Below are 20,507 nucleotides of genomic sequence, written 5' to 3' on the forward strand. Positions count from 1 at the left end.
TAGACTCTTGGCAGATTCTAGGCAAAGAATACTAAACTTAAAACTACTCCTAAACTTATTTCTTCCCTTGTGCTAGGCTTAGGTCAGGTACATCGGGATAGGCATATTTTAGAAGCACCAGGTGAGTACTTTTAGCTATTTATTTTATCATTGTATGTATTTTATGCATTTTATCTATTTAAAGCAACATATGGCTTAGAAACCATATCATGCTTTTACAGTACTACTTTATAATACGGTTTGTATTATATGCCTTGTACTTTATAACCAGCATTACTATTGTAGCAGTACATTTCTCATGCTTGAGATAGAAGACTGTTCAATAAATACCTTTTATTGAAAACGCCCTTCTCTCTAATTTCTCAGCAACTCTGGTGAAACTAAGTATAAACGATTGACTGAGTAAAATAGTTATCTATTGTTTCCACGACTCTGAAGATTGATTTCTTATTCTTGGGAAACAAAGTTGTCATGTTATATGGTTGTCTGAAACTAATCCCTTCTTGTGCTTTTGAGAAAGTTTCTAGTGACCTCTGAGCTAGCTGGCACACACATAATTAAGTCTAATATATTCAGCAGAGACCTAGTAGACCTCAGTCCTACGTCTAAGCTGCAGTATATATATTGCAATGCGCAGAGCCTATTGGGAATATAGGAACTACACTACACTCTCTATTTGCCAGCTACTGCAGCTACATGTAACTGAATACAGGTGTATGCTCATCCAGCCTTTTGAAAGTGCAATAGGCAATCAAAAAATAACCTGAATTAATGGTTCAAGTGAGCGGATCTGTCCATTTAGACCAGCGATTCTCAAAGTGTGGTCCCCTGGGTAACAGCAAGTTTACTGCACTTGGCACTAACATTAATAAAATGTTAAATAGCCAGCAAGCATTTTTTGAAAGGTCCATTTCAGTTAAAGAAAGGAAGTAACTTTGGTTTACTGCACCCCAGGTTTTCCAGTTCCACACTGTGCAATTCAGTTCAGCCACTAGATGCACATGCTTCGCTTCGCTTCCCCCACAACCACTTTACACCCCCTTTCCACCATCCTGCCGGCATTAGTGCGGTCCTCTGTCGCACCAAAGACCAAACTTTTCAGTCCCCAGGAAAAAGTTTGCGAGTACCTATGATTTAGACAGTAATGGGCAAACCCTTTCTATTTTGTGACTCAGCATGTCCTTGTGGTCGGTTTGCATGCCTCACACAGGATTTATACACAACCCTGGGGATGTTGTAAATACCATACTTGAAGTCCTCAGGTGCCAAATTGGTCAAACAGTGCTTGACCATTTTGGGAAAACCAGGATAAGAGTCATGATTCTTAATTTCCTTTTCCACACTCCCACACTCTAGAATCAGAGGCAGCAGCGAAAAAGTGCAGGCAAAGATCCCTGACCAGTTTCTCTATAGTGCATTACTCACCGGCACTGAGTGCGGATACCAGGAGGCTGTTTTCTACGGTGGTGAGCAGATCAGCTGTGGATGTGTCCCATTTCCGAAATGTTCTGCTGAAGAACTTTAGCACTCATCTCAGATTCGTAGGCTAACTGATGCATCCTGCTTAGCAGGTCCACAAAGTTGTCGTCCACCCTAGACAGGCGCTCCCAATGAATCAGGATTTGTTTCTGAACGGGCCAATGCTTGATTGTTTGATTTAGGGCTGACAGTAGGGGAGTGTGAGCTCCCCCTTCGACCATGTTTTTGGATACAGTACAAGGTGGCCGTGTTATGGTTTTACCAGGACAGTTTCCCTTGAATGAGCATGAAGGATCGCTCTGCATTCCAAAGCAATCGCTGTCAGTTTGAAGAATTGATGTGACAATCCCATTGTTTCCGTGTCCAGGTACCCGGACGAGTTTGAATAGTCGTGGTTGAGATGTGTTCCCTTTCTCATGAGTGAGGAGTAATGCTCACTTGCAGCTGAGGCTCCAGAAATGACCTGCCCCGTTCCTTGTGGCACCACTTGAGACTGTGCTGAACTCTGTTCCACTAACCCTTGACCTTCCCATTGACCCTACTCTTGTTACCACTGGTAAGCCAGACATTCTTACAGTGGGCACTTGCATTCTTGTGTGGGTGACTAATGCTAACATTAAGCTATAATTACGGTGCTTTCTGAAGGAGTTTGCGTAGGACTTTTCTGGGATGGAGTTTGATGTAGCCCTCAGAAAAGGTTGCATTAGCTGTATAGAGATGTGATTTCTTTGAATTTACCAAACACACTAATCTATGTAGCAGACACTGCTGCCTGAGTTTCTGCTAGGCATTGTTCTTTGCTGCTGTTCTTTATCGACCAGTCGTCCAGATATGGAATGACAAACGTTATTTATGCAAACATCTGCTGCAACCACCAGACACATTTGGTAAACACCATCAGGGCTGTTATGACCCTCAAAGGCTAGAAGTTGGGTTGGTAGTGTTGGCCATATACCACAACCAGTAGGTAGTGGTGAGGTCCTGGATGTATGTCGACGTGGAAGTAGGTGTCTTGGAGGTCAGCGGTTGCCATTTTGTCTCCTGTGCAGAAGGATGACATCCTGCAGCACGGTCATATTAAAGTGCTCTGAAATGACTTCGCAATTCAGTGGACTGAGGTCAAGGATAGACTGACAAAATGCAAGGAGTATACTCACTGGACCCCCTAGTGTGAGGGCACTACCTCAATGGCACCATTTGGTAGAAGTGCTTGTGGTGCCTCCTCTTGAAACACTCTCTGTGGTTCCTGACTCTTTGAGTGTTGTTGAGGTGGAATGTTTGGTGTTGTGATGTAGAACTCTGCCTTATTTGTGTAGACATTATAACCTTGCCTTCCAGTAACAGCTCCTTCCATCTCTTCTAGTACACCTCTTTATTTATTTATTTATAACGTTGACCACCGGGGGTATCAGAGCACTTAACAATATATGTGGCAAGAGGGTACATGTAAACGACCAAACATAATCAGAGAGGGAATCATACACATAAAATATCACAGCAGGAGAAAAAAAAACAAAGTGATAATTACACAGTCATAGGAGTCCGAACATCCTCATAACCCTTAAATGTCCAACATGGTAAACACAGCTAAAATTTCACTGTCAAAAGTGATCATATATTCTGCTGAGTCATAAAATGTCAAGGCCGCAATATACAAAGTGAAAATTCACAGACATGAAAAGACAGAGCATTCAAATGGTCCAGGCCTCCGGGCCACGGATCGACGGTTAGGCCACAGCATCCAGTGGCGAGGCCAGACTGAGATAAGAATTTCTTCATTAAGAGCCTTTTGGCTTCTTTCTTGAAGGGGAACGTGGAAGGATTCGTCCTGAGTTTGAGGGGGGGAGAGGGAGTTCCAGATACTTGGAAGCCATACCAGAGAAGGCACGATTGTAGGTCTTTTTTTTTCTCTTAAATTTATGGGGTGTGAGTGTTAGGGTGCTGGCACTTCTGGAGGCTCTCAAACCACATGAGGGCTCCAATTTCAGCGCGAGGTATTGCGGAGTCTGGTGGTGGATGGCTTTGAGTGCCATGCATGCAATTTTTAAGTGTAGCCGGACTTCATAAGGAAGCCAATTAAGGGCTAACAAGTCCGAAAAGATATGGTTGACTTTTTTGTGCCAGTTATGAGCCTAGCAGAAGAATTGAGGGCAACCCTAAGAGGAGCCGTCTTCACTCTGGGCAAACCACACAGCGTAGCACTTCCATAGTCCAGCTTTGAAATCCCTATGGCTTGCACTGCAACCTTAAGGTCAGAGCAGGAAGGTAGGGTTTGATTTTTCGGAGGATGTTGAGTTGGAAGTTCACTCCTTTGGTGAGGGAACTGATGTGCTTCTACATGTTTAGGTTTTTGTCTAAAAACCTCAGACAGGTTTTTTAACAACTACACCATTCCTTCCCAATGATAAGGATTTTAAAGAGAGGTTGACAGAGTTGATAATACTCTACTGTGTTGCGGCCCCCACTGCACCACACTTCCCTAATGTACCCGTTTTCTTAAATTTGTTCTCAGGTGGGGATTCCCATTTTTTTGGGCACATGCTATCTTCCCGACCGCATGGACGACCAGGGTGTCCGATGGGACATGATCTTGAAATTAAGGCTGGTTACCTGGTGCTGGTTTTTTATTTTTCCAACCTTTTGAATCCGAACCCAGTGGAGGAAAAAACAATGTGTTTCAGGCTTTGTCCTGGTGCATTGTGGGCTAAGGGAAGTGTCACAAGAAGACAGAAGACTTCTCTGAAGAAAAACAACGTACACACATCTATGCCCACCACTACACATCAGTAGTATGCAGACCATGTGATCTACAGCAGCACATGCTACAATCCTTGTATTTCCTTATTAAAGTGGATTATTTATTTTCTCACTGGTATGGATTTTTTGGTGTGTTTTTAGGCTTCCAAGTACATGAAAAGCTTTGCCACAATCATCACATTTATGTGGCTTCTCGCCAGTATGGATGCGATGGTGAAGCATGAGATATCTCTTTTTATAAAATGTGTGATCACATTCAGTACATTTATATGGTCTTGGACCTCCGTGGACTGCCATGTGCTCTTTTAAAGCAGAGGTTGAACCGAAAGCTTTGCCACATTTGATGCATTTATATGGTTTTTCACCAGTATGGATTCGGAGATGTACATTCAGACGTGCCATCTTAGAAAATGCCTTGTGGCATTCAGTGCATTTATATGGTTTAAAATCTGTATGGTTTGCCAGATGATCATTACGGGCACCACTTGTACTAAAATATTGGTCACACTCAGAGCATTTATATGGTTTCTCACCGGTGTGAATTCTCTGGTGTATCTTTAACTTTTCTTTTATACGGAAAGTTTTGCCACATTCATCACATCTATGTGGTTTCTCCCCAGTATGGATACGATTGTGCAGCAGAAGATGCCTTTTTTTATAGAAAGCTTTGTCACATTCAGTACACTTGTATCGTTTTAGACCACCATGGACTGCCTCATGATCTTTTAGATATCTTCTTGTATTGAATGCTTTGTCACATTCAGAACATTTGTATGGTTTCTCGCCGGTGTGAATTCTCTGATGTGTAACCAGAAGAGTTTTTTTAGAATATGCCTTGTCACATTCAGTGCATTTATATGGTCTGATCGCTGTATGGGATACCAGATGACTCTTACAGGCACCACTTGTACTAAAAGATCTGTCACATTCAGAGCATTTATATGGTTTCTCACCGGTGTGAATTCTCAGATGTGTCACCAGCTGTCCCTTTGAAATAAAAGCCTTGTCACATTCAGTGCATGTATGTACTTTCTCCCCTGTGTGCGATTTGTTATGTAGCAATAATTGACGCATTTGTTTGAAAGCCTTGTCACATTCAGAACATTGATATGGTTTTTCTGCTGTGTGGTTTCTCAGATGAAACACCAGCTGTGCTTTTGTTATGAAAGCCTGGTCACATTCAGTACATTTATATGGCTTCTCTCCAGTGTGGGTTTTCAGATGCACTGTCAGATGCCCCTTCTGTCTATAAGCTGCGCTACATTCAGAGCATTTGAATGGTTTTTCTCCAGTATGAACTCTTTGATGTCTTAAAAGATCTGCCTTTTGAATGTAAGCCATGTCGCATTCAGAACACTTGTATGGCCTCAGTCCGGTGTGTAATGCTTGATGCGTCTTTAGACTGTCACTTCTAGAGAAACATCTGTCGCATTCAGTACATTGGTGGGGTTTCATATTGGTGTGTACTGTCATATGCCGAGATAGACGATTTAATCTGTCAAAAACTTTGCCACATTCAGTACATTTGTATGGTGTCTTACAGGTACTGCTCCTCTGATGATTCTTAAGCTGACTCTTTTTAATAAAAGCCTTGTGACACCCAACACACCTATATGGTATGATTCCTGTGTGGATTACCTGGTGCGTCGTCAGACTGCCCTTTGTACTATAGGCTTTGTCACATTCTGAACACTTATATGGTTTCTCATCAGCGTGCTTTCTCTCTCTTGGCGCATTATGGATTAACTGATGTTGCTTTAGATGACCACGTGTATAGAAAACTTTGCTACATTCGCAACATGTATAACGCTTCTCCATCATGTATTCTCAAACATATACTTCCTTATAATTAATTTGACAATTAGTATATAGTATCACCTGTGAAGAGTCTCTGACAAGCTAAAAAAAACATAGGTATAGAATAAAAAATGAAGCGAGATTCAGGACATTTTATAAGGCCTCTACTTGGGTTACTGTCTCCTGTGGGGGTTTTAAATCTTCTTACTGCAGTTGCCTTTATATCACTCTGTTCCTGGCTTGCATTATACAATTAAAGAAATAGTAGCATTTTTCTTTCCTTTACATGACCTCACTTTGTAATACTTCCAAATTAGGTACAAATGTAAATTATTGACGAGGTGATGTAGAAGCGCTGTTCTCACAGTCAGTGCAGTTTTATGGCGACTCTGCTTTGAAATGAATTATGCAGATATGCAAGTCAGCCTTTAAGGAATCCTGTTGCAGTCAATACATTTGTGTGGTATGTATACTAGGCATTTTTTCACGTTTTAGTCTTCTCTTTACTGACGAGTCATACTCATTACACATGAATCACCTCTCCAGCGGTACACAGAAAGTAATTGTTCACACTGTCTCACTTTTTTTTTCATCAAGTTTGTTTAGCTGGCATTAAATGCTTATGTGCCTCAGAAGACTTTCTTCGGCACATCACTGTCATGGAGAGGGTTTGATTGGTCGGCGTATTCACTGCTTGTCGTGCTCAAAAGTAATACAAAATATTTAAATGTCCTGTTCCTCTTCTGGGAATTGTTGCAAATACTGTGCTGAAACAGAAATAAGAATTTAATAAGTGCCATGAGCTTTAAGAGAAATATTTAAAAAAATTGCAAAAATCTTTATAAAACTCAGAAACGTTGGTCTCTTCTTTTACTGAATGAAATGCAATGGTACTGTGCTAGAGACAATTGTAACATCATTTATGCATGGGAACCACTGTGATGGTAAGAGGTTTAGACAGTCTGGACTTCTGCTTTCTGGTTCTCTTGCTCTATAGCAGCAACAACACAGACACCAAAGTACTAGTGACCAAAGACCAAACCCCACGCAGTTACAGAGTAGGGCCTAGCAAATGTAACTCCATAACACAGTTTATCTGTTCACCTACTACACAGAATTGTACTTTTTCATTAAAGTTTTTGGCAGACCGAGCCTATACAGAGATGTTAAAGGGTCATTCGTTTTTCTTTGTTTGCTGCTTATTAATGCAGCTGCTCTATTTTTATAGACAAGGCTCCAACACTGAGCTACAAAGTACAGTTTATATGACTAACTCTCAAAGTGGGGCTAGAAAAATTAAAACATTCTCACTAGACCTGCAGGTCTAGTAACTTCAAAAATCTCCTTGACCTAACGATTCGATTTATAAAACTTTATTTCAGTCAATTTGACCACAAAAGCATTTAAACAATATCTTGCATTTCATTTATAATACGACACATAAAAAAAAATATATTCATCGTATGCCATTGTATAGTAAGTACATAAGATAACCTGTGGAAATCTATACTGCAATCAATCCCAAAACCACAGTCTGCATTAAAGTGCGTATGCAGTGCATAAATACAATTTACAATATCTGGGTTTTTTTTGTGCGTTTTTGTCCGCTCTATCTCCCATATCAACTATTCAAACAAAAAATGTGTTTTTATAAAGTGCTTGTATCAGACAATAAGGAGATTAACAACATCATCACTGGTTACATTAAAGTGCTTGTGCAATATATAAATGAACAATGTACTATGCCTTATTTCATAAAGTGTTTCTATATAAAAAAATTGCTTCCATAAACGAGAAGGCTAAACACATTGTTGTAGACCCTTAGACAGCAATTCTACTTAATTGTCCAACCTGCCGAAATAATGTACATCCTGATAATACATTGTTAAAATACTAAAATACACATACAATTCATAAAAAATACCTTCAGTTAAATGGGGATGTACACAGATTTAATCGCCATATTAGGGGGACATTTTTAGGAATACTCTGCGTGTACACCACATAGAAAATAAAAAGCCTACCACCGAAAATGTTATGGGGAGACTAGCATCATATTTCAGTATCCTGAAAGCCTCTGAGCATTGCCTAGTTCCCAAATTTCTGCATATCTGAATCAACCATCGTTTTCTGGCTTTCTTATAGCCAACACAGGAAAAAAAAAAAGTGGTATTCGGGTTCTTCTGCGCCATTGCAGGCCGGGCACCCAAGTGTTTGTAGGGCAGCCCATTTATTCGTAAAAGCGTGCAGCGGTAATACCCTGTGCCTAAATTGTAAATTGAGCTTCCTTGCGGCAGCCTGCTTGATATCATTGAGTACCGGCTCTAGTATGTACTGCTCTTAAATTCCCAAGAAAGCTACAGTAAGCTTTCCTACCTAATGGTTCCCCTATAACTGGGCCAGTTTGTACTCCCAGTATCACACCTTTAACTCTTTCCTTGACACTGCGGGACACATCGCTTCTGGATTTTCCCACGGATTACCCTGACCCATAAGCCTGAGGGTGTTCCTGACATAGATACGCCATGGTGGTCTCCACGCCCCAGGTAGACTCATCACCTCTCTTAGTTCTTCCCTGTACTCAACCAGTTCTGGAGTGACCCACAAGCATCTCCAGAATAAAAGGGGTCTCAGAGAAACATCTTCCTCAATTGACCTGACCCCCAAATCTAGTTGTAGCGGTATGAGTGGGGTACCACGGGGGGAGACCAAACAATTGTCTGACAAAGATGTTTTCTGCTTGTGTTAGGCTATCAATGCGACAGTGGCCCCACATTTTAGCTCCATATAGAGCAGCACCTCGAGCTTGTACCTTGTTTATTTCTAATACTGGGCCCACCAGTTTATGGCTAGAGTTTCGGAATACCTTGGTCAGGCCGCCTGTTCTTTGCACTAGCTTCAGGCTAGTTTCTTAAATTTGTACACCTCAGTCCAGTTTTTCTGTCATTGTGATGCCGAGGTAATCAAAGACAGGTCCCCTCTCTAGGGGTCTGCCATCTAAACATGGGTTTAGTCAGGTAATTTTGGCCAAGTTAAACACCATAAATTTTGTTTCTTGCAGGTTAATCTCAAGCCCTCTTTCCTTGCAGACGGCATCAAACTAATTTAGGACCCTCTGTATACCCACTGGGGATTTGGATAATAGCAAGGTATAAATTGGCAAACATCATGGCCGGGATGTTACGTGCTGCCAATTTGGGTGGACCTAAATCCTGCTCAGGATTTAAAAAGTCAACTAACCCATTTATAAAAAGACTAAAAAGGGTCGGGGCAAGGACACTTTCCTGGCATACGCCTCTACCTACAGGGATGGGTGTGGCGAGTTACCTGTGTTTGCCAAATCTTATTTGCGGGTACTTTCCTTCATGTAACCGTCTCATGATTCAACACAAATATAACGGGACCCCCATCTTGTCTCTTGGCACCAGATCAAATGCAGCTTTCAGGTCTACAAAAATTAGATAGAGGCTGCCACTCTATATAGACACGGTCTTCCAGTGTAATAATTGTAGCCTGAAGATCTGTTCCAGTATGGACATTATTCCTCTAAACCCTGCTTGAAACGGACGGAGAGCTTTATGGTCTTCCGTCCAACTCTGCAGGCGGTATTCAAAGATTTTTTGGCTAATGTCGATAAGGCTTATGGGCCTGTATTTGGTGAGTAACAACAGGGATCCTTTCTTATAGACTGGTATTATTCCTGCCCAGGCCCAACTAGCGGGAATAGCCATGCCTTGCATTACAGCGTTAAATAAAATCTGCCATGCTATACATGGCGTAGCCTAATTTAGGAGTATCATCCCTTGCCCACGTTTCTTGGAACATACAGATTCCATATTGCTCAATAAAACTCCCCCATTCAGGCCGGGTACTTTCCAAGATAGAACTCACAACCTCAATGGATCCGGCAGACTGTCTATGGCAGCAAGTTCTGGGGACGGGGTGCGAAATCCCGCCGGTGCACAGGTCTAACATCTGGGAAGTCTAGTTGATGGAAATACGGGACTGGCTGTTAGTTGTAACCCTTTTGGATTTATCCTTATTCCCCCTTAACCCTTTAAGTGCTGCCGTCGGCCAACGGTCGTCACGGGCACTACCTCCCCAGTGCTGCGTGCGACCGTTGGACGTCCAATTCAGCACTGGATAATGGACAGCGCAGCACTGGGGAGGTATATTTACAATCTCCTAAGGTGTTAATGTCCCTCTCGACCTCCCGCCTGGTGTCATATGCTGGTCTGTGATCTCCCCCACTTGAACAATTTTCACCTGTAACTCTCCCTGGAGATGGTGCGCCTTCAACCCATACCCCTTCTGCTCAAGTCAGTCCCCTCCTTCTAGGACACCAACTCTATTTGTTGTGGGAATACTGAAGAGTGGTTGCCTAGGCCGTTGGTAATCCAAGTTGTCAATTTGATGATTTTCATTTAAAGCCCTCCCCTCTTATCCATTTTGCCCTCTACAGTGTTGGGGTCTCCATGGGGGAGTAAAAATAACCTAGCGGGAGGGGTCTTATGGTCCCCTCCTGTCTCCAATCATCCCTCCTTAGGATTTCTCAGGAAACAAATGTGTTTCTAATATGTATCACTACAGTCTCCCTGCATTGCCTTAGGTTTCCAACCCACCTTAGCCAACTCGACGGGCTGTTAGAATTTCTCCTGCATCCTCATAATAAAATTGCTTGTTATTGGCTAACCAGAGCATGCATTTATTTTTTAGATCCTGGTGCAATTCCTTTTGCCCCCTCCTAAGCTCAGGAATACCAGACAGAACAACAACGTAAGGGGTTGAGGCTGGTGGTAAGTTAATACACCGCGGGGAATAATTTTCTTTATTAATTTCAATACTTTTAATGGGTCTTACCCTCTCCTGCTGTCGACTTTCTTGACATTGTCTACTGCTATGTGGATGAACAAGCGTTAAATTGGCCCTGGTAGAGCTTGCAGTACACTGTCTGGCTTGGACTGTAGCGGTAGTGGGGGGGGGGGCAGGGAGGGGGAACTCTGTCTGGAGGGAGGGGCAGCCTTGCTGATACTAGATGCAGCCTGGGCTTCTTGACCACAGCCAATCCCTTCTCTTCCATTTGTTACCGCTGCACTGGCCTCAAGCAACATGATCAGCTTATCAACCCTTTCAACCAACATTTTAAGTTCATTCTTTACAATATCCCTTACTTGAAAGTCCACCACTAGATTTGTGACCCATGTAGGTTGTTCCTTGACCCTATCAGTACTACTGGACAAACATCCTTCCCCGTTTTCAATATCATCCATTGTTTCTTCTGCTACCTTCTTTTTCACCCCTTTTCTCGTTGGTGCTTTAGGTTTTCCTTTTTTCTCTTAACACGTAGGTACTACCTCCGTACGTAGTCCAGGATTGGGCACTTCATCAATAGTTATCTGGGCCCTGGGATTGACACGAATCAAGGGTCACGGAGCTTGTGATGTGTCCAAATCTATTGAGGGGAGGTCCAGGTTCGGAGTGAGCGATAGCCGTCTCTCGGTCTGTTATATTTCTGTTGCCACCGATTCTACTGCTCTCTCTAACATCCTATGAATGGAGGTGGGTTGGACTTTGGTTTCGGGAGTGCCGTTTGTTTCTTATCAGCACAAATTCGCTTGCCCATTTTTTCTACTTGTTTTCAGCTTGCTCTATTGATATGGTGGTTGTGGGATAACCGCTTATGTTCTAAATACCAATTGCGGTACAAAAGGGGGTGGTGATGGACGGAGCATCTGCATCAATCAAATACTCACACCCAGTCAAAAGATCTGGGTTTAATCCATCACCGTTCTTTAGCCCACTCTGCCACCCCAGTTCAGACATGGCTATATGCAAATCAGTCTGACCCTGTTCCTCATGGGAACAGTCCAGCCCGAACTGCCAAGCCATGCCTTCCCTGAACTGGAAACAAGCTTCCGAGGACCGGTTTCTGGCATTCCAGCCGTCTTCAGCCCGGCTTGCTTGAATCCAGTGGCAAAGTGAGCAAGGGACTCACGTCTGAGCATACCCTGCCACACTTATGGCGGCCAAAAGCGGTACAAAAGGGGGTGGTGATGGACGGAGCATCTGAACCAATCAAACACTCACACCCAGTCAAAAGATCTGGGTTTAATCCATCACCGTTCTTTAGCCCACTCTGCCACCCCAGTTCAGACATGGCTATATGCAAATCAGTCTGACCCTGTGCCTCATGGGAACAGTCCAGCCCGAACTGCTAAGCCATGCCTTCCCTGGACCGGAAACAAGCTTCCGAGGACCGGTTTCTGGTATTCCAGCCGTCTTCAGCCCGGCTTGCTTGAATCCAGTGGCAAAGTGAGCAAGGGACTCACGTCTGAGCATACCCTGCCACACTTGTGGTGGCCAAAAGCGGTGATGGTGCAAACGGTGATAGTTTGGTCTGCCCTGTTCCCATGATGCACTGGGCCAGGGACCGACTAATTTGCATATAGCCAGGTTCTGAACTGGGATGGTGCAGTGAGCTAAAAAACGGTGATGGATCAAGCCCTGATCTGTTGACTGGGTAGGAGTGTTCTGATTAACTCAGATACTCTATCCATCACCACCCCCTTTTTGAAATATTTAGGACTGTTCCCATGAGGCACAGGGTCAGACTGATTTGCATATAGCCGTGTCTGAACTGGGGTGGCAGAGTGGGCTAAAGAACGGTGAAGGATTAAACCCAGATCTTTCGACTGGGTGTGAGTGTTAGATTGGTTCAGATGCTCCGTCCATTACCACCCCCTTTTGTAGCGCTAAATACCAATTGGGCACCTGCTTTTGTCTAGGCCATGTACCAATTAGTCCCAGATGGAGTTCAAATAAAACCAAGTAAAACAGGGGAGCCCGCCGGTACAATAAAATATATAGAGGGTTAATGGGGCACTGACCTTAAGTCAAGTAATGTCTAGGAACCGACTCCACTTACTTCTTTGGCAAGAACCAGGAAGGTAGCCCAGCCCAGCCTCGATCGGCCACAGAGAGCCCGCCCTTGGCCCAGGTACGCCCGTGTCTGTCCAGCGTTGCGTGAGTGCAGCGGCCCCTTAGTGCACCTCCTGGCGTGAAAACGAGATGGTGGACGGGCCTCCTGTGGCAGGTGATGCTGGGCACTGTGGTCTTGTTCCCCGCAGCAAAGACGGTGTCCCCGACCTAACAGTAATGCACTTGACCTCTGTGAGCAAATGTGACAAGTGAACAAGATTTAAAGGCATTTTTATAGCTCATTCACTTTGTGAGCAATAAAGATGCCTTTAAATCTGATATCTTGTCACACTTGCTCTGCTTACAGAGACAGAGGTCAAATGTCAGTCTTCCTTCCTACTCGCCAGAAAGGGCGAGTAGGACCCCAAAATAGCTCGCCCTAATTAAATCTGGCTCGCCAAGTGCTAGCGGCTTTTTGGAGCCCTGGTGTGTGAGGACAGAGAAACAAAAACATATACACACACTGTTTCAAAACAAGATTCTCACACATATGCCATTGTGTCTAAAGCTTTACCTGGCATGATCTACTACTCTATTTGTAAGGGCCCTTTTTAGGTCTCGCCTATCCCATTCCGCAAGGAATAGATAGGGGAGAATTTTAGTAAGCAAAATAACTTCTCAAACCATCGGCGGATTTCCAACAGTTCACGTGAACACAAACACGCGCTTTTCCCCTACAAGAGCTTTCATTGGCTCTTCACTTTGTGCACGCAGCTGCCTAGTCCTCCCACCCCCTCCCTCTCCAGCGCGCGCTCCACTCGCATCTGCCTGCTGCTCCCCCGCCCACCCCACCACCCCCCACACAGCAATGCCGAGAAGCTTGTTTCTTTAACTGCCTGCCTCCGAGACCTTGGCCTCGCACACCACATCACCACATCAAAGGCTTCTTCTCCCCCTCACTCACACCTCATCCCCATATGCTCACTTCTTCCCTCCCTCCCACTCTTTGAAATTGCTTTGCCGCCCCATGCCGTGCCTTTCACGCGCACAACATGCCATGCCCGCTTTCACTTTCTCCTCCCCCCCCCTCCCCACAGCAATGCCAAGAGCTTTTTATCCTATGTGTACTAGTTGCAGTTTGCCACTTGTTTATTTCCGGGAGAGTCGAGCGGCTGTTTAAGCAGAAATTACAGTGGAACTGCAGCAACAATGCATTCACAAGCTTCCTTGAAGTGACTATTCACAAAGAGAACACAGTGTCATTGTAAACTTATTTTAAGCAAGAGCGGTTGCACTGCATATTTCAGACACTCGCCCTTGTCTTTTATTTCCACATCACACAGAAGCGCCATCCGCAATACGTAAACAGTTGGAATGTCGGATTAAATATGCTTTTGATTATTTGTTTTCTCTAAAATGAAGCGCACCATTACAATAAATTTCCCTTCGCTTCACTCCAGCGTGTGCACGGCTGAATACAAAAACCTTTGCATGAGAAGGTACAAACATCAAAAGCCCCGTTTACTGTTCATTTATAACGCTCGCTTGCTGCCAAAAAAACAACCTCAGAGCTACTGCGGGTCCGTTTCAAAAGGTGTGCTTTGTGTCTGGTACTGTACCTTGTCTTTGTAGTGTATTTTGCAAACGAGTGAGTACAGCAGGTAAAGGTGGCCGACACTGAAGAGACAGTTTAAGAAGCCGAGCAATGCGGCGGAGCAATCCAAGGAGCCAAGCTTCTGGCTTCACGATGCTACATTTTTACAGCCAGTGTGCGGTAGATAGTTTATCTGGGTGTGTGGTGTGATGGAGTTGGCAGCCTTTGTTTGGTAAAGACGCATTTTAAGAGACTGCTTGCATTAGTATTGAGGATGGGGGCAATTCTAAAATCTATGTGAAAACCCCACATGAAATCAGCAGTATCCATTCACAAACAGGAAAGAGAAACATATACAAAGGTCCACAGGCGAGCACGCATTAACTAGGAATGTGTTATGTTTTGCAACACAGATTTGTATAGCGCTCTACTGTCATTAGTATGCATTTGCAGCACTGTGGTGGTGGAGAATAATTTGTGCATTTGGTTGCAGTGTGGGTTGGGGGTGTATGTGTGTATCCAGAGATCTTTTACAGTTTGGATACATGTCAGCTGAAGAGTTTGAGCGTCAATGTCCGGCTTGGGGTTTGTATATTAAGTAACTCAGACTATGGGGACGGAGGGGGCACACATGACAGATGGAATTTGAAACGGGCAGAGTTAAGGGTCTGGGCTGGATTGGTAGTAAGCTACATAGTGGTAACAAAGAAGGAGATGCTGGGATGTCAGGGGGCTACACGCGGGAAAATAGCTAAGATTTAGAATGAATGCAAACATTAAGGTGTTGACACTGAATGTGTGCGGTCTGAACGATAGGCTAAAAAGGCAAAGGGTAGCTTTACTGCTGAAGAATACACACGCAGATTTTATTTCCCTCCAAGAAACTCATATAGAGGGCAACAAACCATTCCTGTTGGAACAACTAGGGTTACGCCTGCTGGCACACTCAAAACAGGGGGCCAAAATTAGGGGGGTGGCTATTCTAACAAAATATTTTAATATAGGGACAAGGAATAAGTTAGAGGATCAATGGGGGAGATGGGCATTGGTCGAATGTTTGATTGGAGAAGATTGGGTTACCCTAGGCTCGATATATGGGTCAACGGATGATGATCCGGAAATATTTGAATTTTTAGACATAGAATTGGCCACGTGGGCTCCGAGAGTTATTCTATCAGGAGACTTTAATATTAATGGGGCCTTAGGATTAGGTTTAGACTCAAAGGGACAATATCAAGGAAGGAAAAAGAGAGTATGTAGGGCAATCCAGAGTATGGTTAGCAACAACTCATTGGTGGACGTTTGGGGGGAATTGAAGCCAGAGGACGCCGGTTTCACCTATTACTCAGCCCCACACCGCAAATGTGTCCGTCTGGATTACTTTTTTACTACAAGATCAATGCTGCCTAACATTATAGTCGAAAGATTGCCACGAATTTAATCCGATCATAATCCCCTGATATTGACAATGGAGGGCAGTGGATTTAGAAGGCAGGTAAAGACCTGGACATTTGAAAAAGAACTATTGAAGGACTGGGATTATATTTCACATATGCACTCATGGATAAAGGGTTTTTGGGATATTAACAGGGGCACTGCTACTACAGGGAATGAATGGGACGCCTTTAAGGCGGGGGTACGTGGTGAAACATTTAGCTATAGTTTAGCTAAACAGAAGAAAGAAAAGATTAAGAGAGATCAGTTAAATACGACCTTGTTAGAAGCAGAGCAGAGGCTAGCGCATGCTACTATAGTATGCCAAGAGGTGGTACAGCGTTCACTGGAGGTTATGTGTGCTAAGGCCGCAGCAGAAGAGGTCATAGCAGGGACAGCAGCCAAAATATATAATGCGCAAAGGGAGAAGTGCTATGAATACAGCGAAAGGGTGGGGCGAACACTAGCAGCTTGTACAAGGCAGAGGATAGCCAGGGGGGAAGTTAAAGAAATAAAAAACAGCAGCGACAACATGATTATAGACAGTGTGGGTATACAAGAGGTGTTTAGGGAGTTCTATGGTAAGCTTTATGAGGAGGAACAGGATAGAGATAGAGTGGAAATACAGAGATATCTACAAAACTTACCTAACAAAGTGCTACAGGATGAGGACAGGGAGTCCTTGGATGCTTGTCTAGGTTTAGATGAAATCAAGGATGCCTTGTTGAGCTTACCACTCGGTAAAGCAGCTGGGCCTGATCTGTTGCCCGGTGAGTTGTATAAGACATTTTTTTAATCTATTTATTTGGACCTAGTTAGAACTTTTAGGGAAGCACAGACAGGGGCATCCATCCCCGCGAGTTGGGCTGGGGCAGACATCATAATAATTCTTAAAAAAGGGAAGGCTCCCGCAGAGCCACGATCATATCGTCCCATAACACTGATCAATGTGGATTTAAAAATCTTCTCAAAAGCACTGGCAGTTAGATTTGCAAAAGTAATAGGGCAGCTAGTGAGTCCTAATCAACACGGTTTTATTCCACAAAGAGGCACCACACTGCATGTTAGGAAGATGATAACATTGTTCGATGCACAGGGAGTGGAGGGAAAACCAATGGCGGCCATGTTGTTGGATGCCAAAAAGGCCTTCAACGTGTTTCATGGGATTTTTTGTGGGCTGTTCTAAGGAGAGGGGGCTTTGGGCTAGGATTTATCAAGGCGGTTCAAACATTATATCATAGACCCGCTGCCTGTGTTAGGGTGAATGCAGGCCGCACCGCTCCCATTTCAATTAGCCGGGGTACGCGACAGGGGTGCCCCTGTTCACCCCTGCTCTTCGCAATGTATATAGACCCTTTGATCCAGAGATTGGAGCTAAATAACCAAATTTGCCCTTTAAACACCCAAATGGGGAACGTTAAAGTTCTCGCTTACGCAGACGATATTGCGGTCATCACACCCTCTCCTGCAGAGGCTATAGGAGCAATAGAGCAGGAAGCAGAACAGTTTGGTAGGGTGGCAGGCTACGCACTGAATAAAAGCAAATCACAAATTATAAAGAATACTCATGCAGTCTGCACAGACACTCGGGTGGTGGCTAAGGGGGTTTATTTGGGTATAACTATAACCGCAGATCTGGATAAACTGGTGGAAATGAATATTTGCCCTATCATCAGTAAAGCAAAGAACAATTTAGACAGGGTGCACATTTTACACATGTCCATAGTAGGTAGGGTAAATTATGTAAAGATGAACCTGGTGCCGAAATTTTTATATTTGTTTAGAACTATTCCATTGTTTTTTAATTTAACCTGGTTTAGCAGAATAGATAATATGATTAATCGATTTGTGTGGTCACAGGGTAAGACAAGAAGAGCTATTAGATTTATGTCATTACCACGGGAGAGGGGAGGATGGTCGCTTCCAGATCTAAGAATGTACTATTGGGCAGCAGCACTACAACAGATGTCAGGCCTTTTGGGTGGCGCCGAGATGGAAAATGAAACACAGGCAGGATCAATTGAGATCTACGGAATAATTCTCGGGGCAGAGACAGAGAATATATTTCTTAGATATACGGAACCAAGTTACTTTAAGAGGACTAGGTTCAAGACCATAGATGCGGCATATAGGGTATGGAAGGCGTTTAAAAAAAGCTTTGGCATGGGGAGATATCATGCATATACCAGACTTGGGGATGATCCTACGTTACCCGCGGAGATCTTTGCCGAAAATACATTTAGGGACTGGAGCAGCTTGGGAGTAAAAAAGATGGGAGATTTGCTAGGCCCGACAGGTGTACGCCAATTCGTAGGAATCCAACGGGAATTTGGGATCAGTAACAGGAGTTTTTTTAAGTACTTGCAGACAAGAAGCTTCTTGGCCAGCAAAAGAGGGGGCCCACTAGGGTTTGGCGATAATTCAATATTGCGAGTAATAGAAGAGGGGAAGGGCTGTACAATCAGGAGGCTGTATGCTGAGCTTATTGTTCATAGAGGGGATGATTTGGTCAAATTTGAAACTAAATGGATGGACACATTAGGGATTCCCAAGGGCGTGTTTGGAAAATCACTGCAGCTAGGTCAGGGGGCTCTGTGCTCGTCTGCTCTACAAACCCAACACTATAAAACTCTATACAGGCTTTACTATACGCCAGCCAGAATTGTCCAGTGGGGATGTACACAGGGGATCACTTGTCCGAGATGTGATAGCACGGAAGGATACATAAAACATATGTTTGCTGAGTGTCCGAATCTTCTCCCCCTGCTAAAAGACATAGAAGCTTCTTTTGACAGATCTTTGAACTATAAGGTAAAATTAACAGCGGACATAATCCTTTTAGGAGTTGAGACAGGCACTTTGCAATTACAATTTGTATACTTTGTATTTGTGGCCATGGCGGTGCTACGCCTATGTATAGCTACCGCTTGGCGGGATAAACTACCACCAACCATGCAACAATGGTTGGCAAGGTTGTTGCATATACATAATATGGAAAAGGCCATATATGCGAGAAAGGGGAAGAAGGGTAGGTCATTAGGCTTACAGATATGGAGCCCGATCGCAGAATGGAAAAATAGGATGGTTAGAGTTTAGACTGAGCAGGAAACCTTGGGTTTGCTGGGTCATCGCTGCTCCTTACCTGTTAGGCCTACCTGGTTAAATTTCCAGGCAAGGCTTTGCATATCTGGTTAGATTGGTCTTATTCTTTTTTTAAAGTTTGTAAGATATATCTTGTGTTACTGTCTTCTCTTTAGTTCACGGATTAGCCAGAATGTAAGCAATTTGTAAATGCTGAATACTATAACGGCCAAAAAATCCTGCCCTATATCTATAGGTAACCATATGTAACTAGACTGATCATAGGCTTGTTCTTGACATATACCTGTGTATTTGACTCTCTCGCTTAATTGAAATGTCCTGTGCGGGGGAGGGTGGGAAGGGAATAAATGTTGTAAAAACTGTTTAATAAAAACATTTAAAAAAAATATAAAAAACTCAGACTATGGTGTTGTGCTAGAGCCCTAAGCACCACTTTGGGCTTCTAGGCCCTGGCCATCGGGGGTGCTGTCACTCCGAGGGGCCTTCTTACACTCAGCCCGGTAGGGAATCCGTGGAATCTCCAGGGACTTTCACATGCCTCTGCATCTCCCCAGGCCCTTCCTTACCTCACCCACCAGCAGTTTACATTGTGATGCAAACCCCGGCGAAAGAAACCACCATTTACGAGCCCAAAGCTTCCTAAACTCAAAGGTGGGCGTCCCCATTGGTGTCTTCTTACAGCTCACGGAGGATGGCGTGATTAGCAAAGGGCCGACTGGATGAGCTCGAGTCACACTTTGTGTCCATATAGCACACTGATTACTTTGTTTACAGTCTTGTAACACTGTAGATAAAGCTTCAGTGAAGTGCTGTTGATCCCACTGCCCCTGCTCTTCAGCTTCCTCCCGGGTCTGCCAGTTTCACCATAGACGTAGGTGTCTCTCTCTAGGTCCTTTCTTTATTTATTGATTTGCAGTTTTATATAGCGCAAACTCGATTCGAATGTATTGGATCGCTTTACGTGAACATCAGTTATATTAAACAAGGTCAAAATCATTTTTCAGGCACGGGGAGATTAAATGATTTGCTCAGATCTGGATGCCCTGACTAGAACCTGCGACCACAATTCAAAAGTAGACAGCGCTGAGCTTGCGAGAGGCCACATCCTCCCCTCCCCTCTTAGGGCCTCACTGGAGCACCTAAGAGGCTCACTATACGTGTGGCACCTTGAACCCCTTCTCATTTTTAGGCACCTGAGCTATGCGTCCTGGGATATTTCAATTCTGACTCAAAGTTACAACACTCTCTCACAGACACTGAGCATTACCACTCAGAACCACCACATTACCACTCAGCACCACACCAGCACCACTCAGCACCACACCAGCACCACTCAGCACCACCACAGCATCACTCAGCACCACCACAGCATCACTCAGCACCACCACATTATCACTCAGCACCACCACATTATCACTCAGCACCA

At 44.0% G+C, this 20,507-nt stretch overlaps 1 protein-coding gene across 4 annotated transcripts in view; it reads right to left on the reverse strand.

Annotated features, from left to right (window-relative positions):
- Positions 1-2,834: 2,834 nt before the first annotated feature.
- The window catches only part of LOC144773669 (uncharacterized), a 105,701-nt gene continuing 88,028 nt past the window's right edge, over positions 2,835-20,507 (reverse strand). For 3 of the 4 annotated variants that reach the window (XM_078658820.1, XM_078658818.1, XM_078658819.1), the window contains one exon: positions 2,835-6,800. In XM_078658820.1, the coding sequence (XP_078514946.1) occupies positions 4,324-6,057 (1,734 nt within the window). In that variant the 5' untranslated portion in view covers positions 6,058-6,800 and the 3' untranslated portion in view covers positions 2,835-4,323. The remainder of the gene's footprint in view (positions 6,801-20,507) is intronic. The other variant, XM_078658821.1, reaches the window with a different exon arrangement.

This window comes from Lissotriton helveticus, chromosome 8 (genome assembly GCF_964261635.1).
Source record: "Lissotriton helveticus chromosome 8, aLisHel1.1, whole genome shotgun sequence".
Classification (NCBI taxonomy): Eukaryota; Metazoa; Chordata; class Amphibia; order Caudata; family Salamandridae; genus Lissotriton; species Lissotriton helveticus.